At 45.0% G+C, this 11,051-nt stretch overlaps 1 protein-coding gene across 1 annotated transcript in view; it reads right to left on the minus strand.

The window, feature by feature from the left end:
• Positions 1-6,862: 6,862 nt before the first annotated feature.
• The window catches only part of ERCC6L2 (ERCC excision repair 6 like 2), a 79,889-nt gene continuing 75,700 nt past the window's right edge, over positions 6,863-11,051 (minus strand). The window contains exon 15 of the mRNA XM_021710433.1: positions 6,863-7,835. Coding sequence (XP_021566108.1) covers positions 6,863-7,835 — 973 coding nt within the window. The remainder of the gene's footprint in view (positions 7,836-11,051) is intronic.

The raw sequence follows: 11,051 nt of genomic DNA on the forward strand, positions 1-11,051 counted from the left end.
CTCGGTGGGCTTCGGCCCCTCGGCGGCCCTCCCTGGGGGACACGCCAAGTGTCCCAGGCCTGCTTGCCTCCCCCAACGCGGCCCGGCACCTCGCCGTGCCCGGAAGCGTCCTGCAGGGCACCGCGGCAGCCTCCGGGCCGTTTTGGAAGGGCCTGGCTCGTCCGCAGGGCTGGGGGACGGACGGGGCTGGCCTTTGCGGGCCTCGCGATCCGGCCTCGCGAGCGTCCCCGCGCGTCTCCCAGCGCTCCGCCCGGCGTGCTCGGCTCTGGACCCTGCTGGAGGCACCCCCCCGGCGGGGAGTAGGAGGCTGAGGTGCCCACCAGAGCTCGGAGGTCCAGCGAGGATGGAGCTCTGGTGTGCCAGGGAGGAGGGAGAGGCCGGGGAGCAGGGCATGAACGCCCTTTGGCTGCCGGGCAGCACGGAGGCTCCCTTGAGCTTGGGGAGGCCGGGCAGGGTTCAGGGCTGGCCTGAGCAGACTTGTGGCCCGGCGTGGGTGAGAGAAGGGCACTCAGGGTCCTGGCAGTGGGAAAAGAGGGCAGGGAGCACTGGACAGGGAGGAAGATGAATCTAGGAAGCCCGCAAGGGTGGCGGCAGAGGTGGCAGGGCGAAGGCCTTAGGTGAGATCAGAGGGGCTCATTTTGTGCATACTGGTGCTTCTGTTTTGGAACATTCATGTCTTTTTTATTCCTATCAAGGCTTTAATAACTTTTAGGATAGAAAAAATATGAATTCGCTGTTGTGAGACTTCCTTTGAAGTTTCTTTCAGTCCTGAAGCATGGCCTGCTTTACAAAAAAATAAAGAAAATCCAAAGTGACGTCTGGGGGAAATGCAGTAATTCGTGCTTCAGTTTGACAAGATGACTCACTGAGGTTTCCTGAGCGACATAGGAAATTTAGTGACCCACACTTTTTTTCTCCTATCAGACAAACTGAAGCAATATAAAGCGAGTTTTAGTTACTTCTTCCAATGAGACTGAGAGGTCGTTCATTGAACTAACCAAAAATATATCTGTGGAAAGAAGCGTTCTGGGATGGGCATGGTGGTTCACACACCTGTAATCTCAGCACTTTGGGAAGCTGAGGCAGGACGAGTGTTTGAGCCCAGGAGTTTGAGACCAGTCTGGGCAACGTGGCGAGATCTCATCTCTACAAAACATTTAAAAAATTAGCTGGGTATGCTGGCACATGCCTGTAGTCCCAGGTACTTGGGAGGCCGAGGCAGAAGGACTGCCTGAGCCCAGAAGGTTGAGGTTGCAGTGAGCTGCGATAGAGCTACTGTACTCCAACCTGTGTGGCAGAGTGAGACTCTGACTCAAAAAAAAAAAATTATGGATTTTTAGTTTTTTGAAAGCAGGATTTATTAAGAGGACAGAAAAGCTCCCACAGTGGGAGGGGACCCAAAGGGGTTGCCCTGGATTTTTAATTACAACAGAGAGCAGCAAAAAGCCAAGGATGCCAATTGAGTATTATTGGTGCTCGTGACCAAAAAGCTTCCTGTACAATTAAGACTAGTCTGCAATTAGGCTATTCAGGGAATACATATAACCACAATTTGTTAACATAATTTGTTAAAACAAAATACATCATCGACAAAGTATAATCAGAAAAACAATGCTATATGTGAATTTTTTCTATTTTCTTTTAAATTAGGAGAAACTTTTTTCAAAATAAAGCCTTATATGGAATGACAACATAAAAAACAGGTCAGTTTGAAATATTATAATCACAAATTTATAAGTAAAATTAACCTAAGTTAATCCGTGATTTTACATGTCAAAATTGGCATATAATGCAATATTGACTTTGACCTTTTTTCCACTGTTTAAAATTGTGGTAAAGTACATATAACATACAAGTTACCCTCTTAACCACTTTTGAGTATACAGCTCAATGTTAGCAAATAAATTCATATTGTTGTGCGACAATCATCATTTCATCCCCAAAACTCTCTTAATCTTGCAAAACGGAAACTCCATACCCAGGAAACAAAAATTCACCCTCCTCCTTTGTCCTTCTATGTCTGGTTTATTTTCCTTGGCAGAGCGTCCTCAAAGTTCATCCATGTTGCCGCATGTGTCAGAACTTCCTTTTTAAGGCTGGATAATATTCCACCGTGTGTGTGTGTGTGTGTGTGTGTGTGTGTACACACATATGTGCACCCACACATTTTGCCTGTCAGTTCACCCATCGATGGACACTTGGATTGTCTTCCGGTTGTAGCTATTATGAACGATGCCACCACGAACATGCCTGTACAAACATGTGCAGATTTTTTTTCACAGGAACATAACAACTACTTCAGGTATAAAGAGAAGCACAGAGCAGTCCACCATGAGCTCAGCTGCCTGTCCCCAGTGTCATGCGGGGGGGTGGGGCAGAAGTTGAGCTGGGGCAATGGAAGTGTCTCTCCGGAAACTGTTCTGGGTCAGGCAGGGGAGTGTCACCCAGTGACAAACCAACAAAGCACTAGCACATCACAATGACGACGAATCTTTCAGAGTAAGGAGAGTGTGTGATGAACCCTAAGCCCCCTGAAACAGAACCCCCTGGGGAGGTACCTGGGCATCTGTGTGTTGAAAGTCTTCTGCAGGTACCTCTGACGGCCCCCCTTGGCACTGGGAACCACACAGCCTTGGGTGTTGGAAGGAAGGGCGAGTCTGTGTCTTTTGTCCTGCGGCAGAGAGTGAACACCATGAGCACTGTTTGCAGAGGACAAAGCAAGGCTATGTGGTAAGAGAAGGTCTGGGGTTATCCTACAGCGAAAGAAAAGTGAGTCGTTCTCCCTACCTGCCACAAACACCATGCACAGCCAGCCCCACACGTTACAGTGCATGGGGACTGCCACCCAGGGGCTAGTGGCTTCTGAACCTTCCCTGGGAGGCCTCCCAGAAGTGCTGGATGGAGAATAGAACCAGGAACAAGGTCACATCAGTGGTGATTAAATGAGAAGCAGGTGAGGAGCCTGAAAAGCCACCTGTACTTCCGGCTCTCTGGAGGCGCATGCTTCCATGGGGTCTAACATGTTCAGCGACATGCTTGGGGAGTCCTAGGGCCACGGTCAACTGAGTTTGTTGACAGTGACTTATGGAACTCGATTTCCTTGTGTGCAAAAAATGCCCTAGAAGTAGGCAGTGATCCTCATTCTTTTGGATTTTAGAGTAGATGTCAAATAGAACTTTTGGGAATGACACATGGCTACCAACTTTGGTATCAAGTAAGGACAATGAAAAAGATGAAAAAATACATCATTTCATCAAGGAAGGCTATTTTAACACCATAAAGAAGGGATAACCTCAAAGTGTAAAAACTGCACACCTTGAACTTTAATTCGAAAACAGCCCATTTCCTGTGGCTTTCCCACTTTCTGTGGACTAAGAATAGTTTATCACCGACTCATCTCTGCAAACGGAGACCCTCTGCCTTGAATACTTGGGCACAGCTGTACCATTTGCAGATGTGGTTAATTTTCTTGAAGAAGTGGTTTCAGGGCTTTAAGGGTACTCTGAGGAATTCAAGTACAAAAGGTTCTCAGTCTCTTGCCTCAGTTTCCAATATTAATAGCCGTATGGTGAGCGCTAGCAGCCAGAAAGTGTATCATTCCTTAAAAAGAAGTCAAAAAGACAGATTGTGGCAAGTAGGATCATGAAAACTCGAAGTTGGAAGGCTTCTTAGCAATGATCTCAAAACCCTGCGGCTTGCAAACTAGCGTTCCCTGGAGCCACACAGTGCCGCTGGAACCCACAGACTCCATTTTAATTGTCCCTAATTGAGTTTCTGATTAAGAGATTGTTCAGTTGCTTAAAAAACAAAATGCCCGAACACCACGGATCCACTCCATCTCTAAAAGGGCAACGGGTTAAAAGAAGGTGAGGGATTTGCTTTGAAGCCACCCATTTGGGTGGCATAACTTGGTGACACACCTCCAGGGGGGAGGCAGGAAGACCCACAGTGTCCAACCTTCATCGTGTCTGTTCTCAGATTCCTCAGTGGTGGAACCAAATCTCTCCCTCACTCCAGTGAGTTCACCTGACAGTTTGCCTGCACGGACTGGCTGCTTTTCATAATGAACTCTGTGCTCTGCCTGGCACAGTTCCTACATGGTAACGTTTCACAAACAACTGTTGGAGACTGATTTTTAAACTCCAAGTCTGCATTTTTGCTCTCATTTTGACTATCACTGATAAAAGCCTCTTGAATAGTATTTCTTTATCTTGGAAGAGCATCCGGTGAATATTTGTATGAATGTCATTTTATAATTTAAGGTCCCATCTATCTAAAACATTGCAAAGGTATTTTATGAGGGGGAATCCTTCCCCAAGATGGAATTTATAAAAAATTGTGTATTCTCATGTGTAACGTCAGTGACCTTCAAAGTACTCTTCGTTTGATGCCATACACCTATCAAGACACGGGGTCCACTGCTTAGAACAGTTTTTGAACTCGTCAATTTTGGTACCTTTTAGTGCTCCTGCTGTTTTCTGTTTCACTCCTTCCACTGTGGCAAAATGTTTCCATCTGAAGACGTTGTCCATCCAGGAAAACCAAAAAAGGTGAGATCAGGTGACTAGGGAAGGTGGGGCACAGGGGTCATGCCATCTTGGGCCAAAAACTGCTGAACACGCACGGGGGTGGGCAGGTGTTCTTGTAAATCACCCATCATGAAATGGGCAAACGTGCTGAAAGAAACCCCAAAATAAAAAAAATGTACTGAAGTCAAATGCAGCTGGTACCCTGATGCTATGGGTTCCTAAAACACCTCGCAGGGGAAGCCTACTATGAGCGGCCTACCCTCTAAAAAGTTCATTCCAGTTTTCTGGGGCTCCCCTCTCATATTTTATGAAAGATGTCTTTTTATAAAATGTCTGAGCTGTATGTCTAGCATATAAAACTGAAATTAAGTGGTATCTACTTACTTACTGGAGCTCCTCCTACAGCTGATCGCTGCAGGCTGAAATCGTCTACAAGTCAAGTCGATCACAGCCTGTGTCATGTATTCATTGTATAGAAGGCCCTGCAGTGGCAAAATGTTGCATCTAAGAAGTCTAGATATAACTCAGCTGCAAGTAGCGAACAAATGACTAATTCTACATACTCTAAATAAGTGTTTTTCACCCTGTGGTTCTCAATCATTACACGCACACACACAGAGAAGAGAAAAATGTCAAAGTATGTTACATGACTCAAGAGTAATATCATTTCATAAACAATTTATTTTAGTCATATACAGTAAGTCCGCTACATACGAATGAGTTCCATTCTGAGAATATGTTTGTAAGTCCAATTTGTTCATAAGTCCAACAAAGTTAGCCTAGGTACCCGACTAACACAACAGGCTGCACAGAACTGCAATGTAATAGGTTTATAATACTTTTCCCACAAAAAAACACTTGCACACCAAAAAAACAAAACAAAACACTTTTGCACAAAAAAAAACCACTTGCAGAGGATGCACACATGTGACAATGTATGCCAGACATGTGAACTAACTTATGTGACTGGACATGCGAATGTGTGTTTGCATCTTTGAAAGCTTGCAACTTGAAGGTATGTATGTAGGGGATGCACTGTGTATGTATAAATACATATGTACTGGGTCATGATAGAAAATAGATTTCACAGTTCTAGACTAACTTCTTTTTTCACTTTTGAGCAATGGCTCCACATCCTGGGTATCGTCAACACCACACAGCACCATGACAGTGACCTCTGAGCACAGCCACTCCCCGGTTCACTGCTGTTTTCTGGATGAACACCTCCTCACATCACACATATCACGACCATGCTTCACTGAGGGAAAGCTGCAACAGCGCATTCGAACCCGGGTCAGTGGAAGCTCAAGTCTGTCCTCAATGTGCAGGCCTGACGGCAGAGGTTCTACAAACATGATTGCTACAGACGTCATTTCTCTCCAGGTCTCACCAGGACAGCTCGAGCTCCTGGCATGGAACACAGGAACTGAGTGAACGCTTCCAAACAGATGAGTCGACAGTGAGCACATTCCAGCTTGGTGTAAGCCATTTAAGTTAAATTCAATAAAATATGAAAGTTTCTAATAAAATCAAATGTCCACTCATTTCTTCATATTTCAGAAATACGAAAGCACTATACAAAGCTTTATTTATATTGATTAAATCATAATAGTTGTATTAAAAAGTTCAGACATTTATATCTGTGGCTAATGGTAGTAACCATAATACTTCAGAATCATATCTTATAGAAAAGTATACAACATTAAAATCTTTTGGTTTCAAATCATTATAAAATTCCCATTTGAACACAATACCACATTCAGTACTAGTTATAACTTTTATCTAAAATAACTTAATAATAGAACATGATACTGAGGGAAAAGGAAAACACTTAATTTTCCAAATGCTAGTAGGAAACAAAAAATGTCAGTGTACTCTTGACTTGGGGGCAGGCATGATTTGGCCTGTGACCTAGTGGAACTTGGGAGAGTAAACCAAAGCTTTCTAAAGTGGAAGGACATGCACACTGATTTAGTTCAAACCCTCCATCTTCCATATTAGGAAGCAGACGCACACGAGGGCAAGTGACTTATCTGAGGTCTCATGATTATAAAATAAGAGAGATAGCCCAGGTCTCCAAATAACAAATCTAGAAGATCTCTCTTCCATTTCATAACAAGAGGTTTACACTATACTACAATCGTATTTTTAAAAGATCAAATCAGATACCAAGAGAAATAAATCCATGATAACATTTTAGACTTTAAAAAGCCCTAAGGGAAGAATTTAATTAAAAAAATACGTGTTGACTACTGCTCAAGATGGCAGAACTAGTGTGGCACACGGTGCTGAAAACAGTGAAGGCTTCATTGGCACAGCAACCGTTTATATGCTCATGTGTCACTCTGTGTATTGGTTGTATTTTCATCTGCATTATTTGAGCGAAAGTTTTTCCATAAAAAGTTCTCATTTGATTTCCAAAGACAAGTTTCAGGTTCTTCTTTACTTTTGGAGGATGCAGCAAGGGGTGTTTTTTCACACAGAGTCTCTATGACTGCCAAGTCCGTGAGTTTACTAAGACTGTCATCATTCTGCTCATTCAAGATGTCCCAGAAATCTTTTGGTCTCTGTTTTGCCTTTTCCACGGGCCTTGAACGAACTTTCTTTGGCTGTTGTGTGGGACTGTTCCCATGGCTTTTAAAAAGGTCATCAAGAATCGAGGTGTCACCTAGTAAGTCTACCACGGAAGTGTTTTCCAACGCTGGATTTTCTACCTTTTTGTTTTCCAATTTGAAAAGGGGTCCACTTAGAACATCTGTTCTTGTGAGGTTCTCTTGGTCTTTCACAGTGCTTTCTAATGTTCTATCATGTGCTTCAGACTTGCTGTTCAGAGAATGGGATGCCACAGTATCTTTGGATGCCTGGCTCTTTTTCCCACTGTCAGTCTCTTGGGTGGAGCTAACAGGTGGTTTCTGAGTTTCTGCATCATCAGAAAGTGCTTCTTCTCTACAAGAACTGTGATTCTGAAACTTAATGGATTTTCCTTTACGTTTTTTTGAGCCGCAAATTTGAGAAATTTTGTCAGCAGAATCTTTAAGTGACAAAGTTTCAGAACTTGACAGCCTTCCTTTTGTATGAGGTTCTCTTTTTTCAGATTTCTTCTTGACTCTCTCTCTTTTCTCACAGGCAGAACTGATGCATTCTGAAGCAGAATCCACAAAAAATTCTTTTACTTCTGGATACTGAGAAGCATAAAAATCTCTTAGCATTTTCTGTCGTTCTTCTGATGTGGCATTAATGATATGTTTAGCAAATTCCTTTGTAGAAGACGAGTTAAAGTAAGACATCATTTCTTCAAATTGTTTCCTAAAGATTTAATGAACAAAACCAGTGGTTACTTTTACTGCATTTTATTTTTAAAGAACTCATCATCATTAACAGAAAGTGTAGAGGCAAAGCAATGTAATCTTGTTCCTTGAGCATATATGTCTTCATAATTCCATAATGAAAATACATTTTATCCTAGTAGAATGTGGCCTCTTTCCTTATGCTACTGGGAAAAAATGCTTTAGCTCATGAAATCACCAGCTTTTTAAGTTATTCTGATTTATATTATTAGGTATTTCCTTGGAATTATGGGAGTCCAGCATGCTACTTCTCCAGTGAGCCAATTTATGACTGGCGGGAGAATCATAATTTATATAATCTGCACTTGGAAATCTATGGTGCATTCAAGTTTCATGAAATAAAATTGTCAAGGAAGAATCTTAGTGAGCAGAAAAAAATTTTTAAAAATTAAAAAAGAAATTTGTTTTTCATTTCCCTCTTTTGTCCTTCTTCCATAAATATAACATAGACATCACACAAAAACTTTTTGGTGAGCCTAAAAGGAAAGTTTTAGACTGATAAACCTGGTAGTTTTTTCACCACTTGGCATAGACAGATGTAACTGCCTATGTAACTAAGATGTAAGACATTATCTGAAGAACTGAGTTGCAGTCTTGGCCTAAGACACTACTCAAAGCCGTTATGGGCATGTAAGAGGAAACGGGCCTTCTGGAACCCTGGTAATCACAGGGGCAGAAAGATGACTTAGGGACCCCGGGCAAGGGTCCCTTCCCCAGGTGAGGGGCTACGGACTGAGCTGGGACTGCCCCAAGATCACACCGAAGCCCAAAGACACCCCCATGTGACCTATTTGGAGATGGGACCTTGAGAAAGTAATCAAGGCTAAACGCGGTCATCCGGCTGGGTCCTAACCCTACAGGACAGGAACTGCCCGTCTGACACTTCCATTTTATCTTTGCCTCCTTCCCCTCCCTCCTCTCTGCCGTGTGAGCACACAGGGAGAGCACGGCCATCCGCCAGCCAGGAAAAGGGCTCTCCCCAGACACTGAGCCTGAACCAGCTAACGCCTTGCACTGGTACTTCCCGGCCTCCAGAACTGCGAGAAGCAAATTACTGTTGTCTGCGCCACTCAGTCTCTAGTGTTGCTTTGCTGACACTGGGCCAGGAGTCAGAAGAGCCCAGTGTTCGTAAATACTCCTTTAAACAAAAGCCATAGATGGTGTTGTAACACACATGATTAAAAATTCCCAAGTTTTAGAACTATGTTTACATTTTATACAATAGTTTCTTAAGACACTCATTTATTCATCCAACAAATATTTATAGAGTCTTTTTATATGCTGGGCACCCCAGTAGGAACCACACCACACTGAACAAGACCCAGTTCCCTATCCTCAAGGAGTTGACAGTTTAGCTGAGGGAGACAAATAAATGGAAGTTATACTAGAATCGAGTGATATGTCCCATGATGTAAACTTACCAGCAGCTAAATAGAGGGCCCTGTTGGCACCCACAAAAGGATGCCAGAGCCAGGGACTGGTGGTGGGCAAGGTGGGCGGGAAGGCTTCTGTGCTATCACCTCAAGCCAGCCAGGAAACGGCCAGCGAGGAAGCATTCTGGGGCAGAGGGCCAGTGCAGCAGGGCCTGGGGTACAGAGGGGCAGGAAAAACTGCCCAGGAAGAGGCTGGAAATCACAGGGGTCTGCATGCCAAGTTCAGAAGTCTGAAATCTATCCTACACACCACAGACAATCCTTAGGGTAAAACAGTGATCTATTTTTAATGTATGTAAGTTGGAACTTTAATGCCGCTTTTATCTTTGCCTACATAAAGAGTGCGTTTCACTGCTGTTCATGGCAGTCCATGATGCATGCTCGTGACTCTTGTGGCTTCAGAGCAGCACCAAGGACTGAAGCGCTCGCTGCACTGACTTGTTCACTGTACTGGATCCAGATCCTATGCACGCTGGACCAGCAGCCACTCTTATCTCCGACAAGAACATTTAATCACACAAATACAAGCTTCCAAATGCAAGCTGTCCTGCAGACTGCCAATATTCTTGACGGAAAGCAACAAGCATGTTCTTAAAATGTTCCAGTTTTCACTTCACATGAAGTAATGAGATGTTATTTTATTAATCATCTCCAAATCCATTTTCATGGCCTTTCTCATAAATATTTGTGCTTGTAAAGATGAAGGGATGGCAAGCTGATATCTTTTATTTATCCAGATTTGGTGGTGTCAGCAGCTGCCAAAGTGACCTCACCTCTGCTGTGCCGATCCCAGGACCTCGCAGCCAACCTGCATGCTGGCCCCGGCGGGCAGAGCTGCTTCTAACCTCACTTCGTCTGAGTCATCTGCAAGTAAAGTATGCCTCATGGGTGCCCCTTGCAGGGTAAGCTATGATTATCATTCATTTTATTTTTGCCTTTGACTTTGCTTTCCTAACTCTGGGCCTTCAGAAGAATGTTCCCTAAGAATTTAAGGAATTTCAGGGGGCACAAGCTAGCTCCTTGGGAGGAGAAACTAGGCAAGCAGAGCAGCCTCCCATGAGCCCCTTAGGAAAGGGAGGGGACAAGAGAAACGGGACTCTTTCGGTAAGTGTACCGGAAGCAGTCATGCGTCACGGATAAAACAGAATCCCCCCTCTCTGTCGGGACGAACTGGCGTGGAATGGCTGAAATCATCTCGCCGCCTAAGTTTCCCGAAGGAAAGGTGGGACTGGACGCCGCTCAGATGGTCACGTGGCCACAGCGCGGTGCAGCCTTGATTCTGATCCACAGCACGGCGAGCAGGAAAGAGGGAGGGGCCGTCAGCAGTGTGGACGCTGCCCCGAGTTCAGATTCGGGCCTTCTGACATGAGACAGCCTTCACTTTTGTACTTTGCACGAGGCGTTTACTCCCAGGTGGGGGAGAGAAGAAAGGAAGGGAGACCCACATGATCTTGGCTAACACTCTTTTCTTGTTTCTAAATACAGGGTGCGGCAGGGATGAAGACACGTGCTCCTCAAAGACTGGCGAAACACGGAGGGCTGGCCGGCCCGCAAAAGAGCTGCCCCCGGCGGAGAGGCCGCCCTGCAAGCCCGCTGCTGCAGGGGGGCTTGGCTTTCTGTGCACAACCGCGGCCGCCGGGGGCCACACCACCCCGTCACAGCCGCACCCCAGGGGCCGGGGCCAGCCCTTCCCGGGCAGGGGAGGCACCGGGTGTGTGGAGGTCCGGAGCCCCGGAGCCAAG

The sequence above is a fragment of the Carlito syrichta genome, unplaced genomic scaffold (assembly GCF_000164805.1).
Source record: "Carlito syrichta isolate Samal-C Ts95f unplaced genomic scaffold, Tarsius_syrichta-2.0.1 Scaffold78061, whole genome shotgun sequence".
Lineage (NCBI taxonomy): Eukaryota > Metazoa > Chordata > Mammalia > Primates > Tarsiidae > Carlito > Carlito syrichta.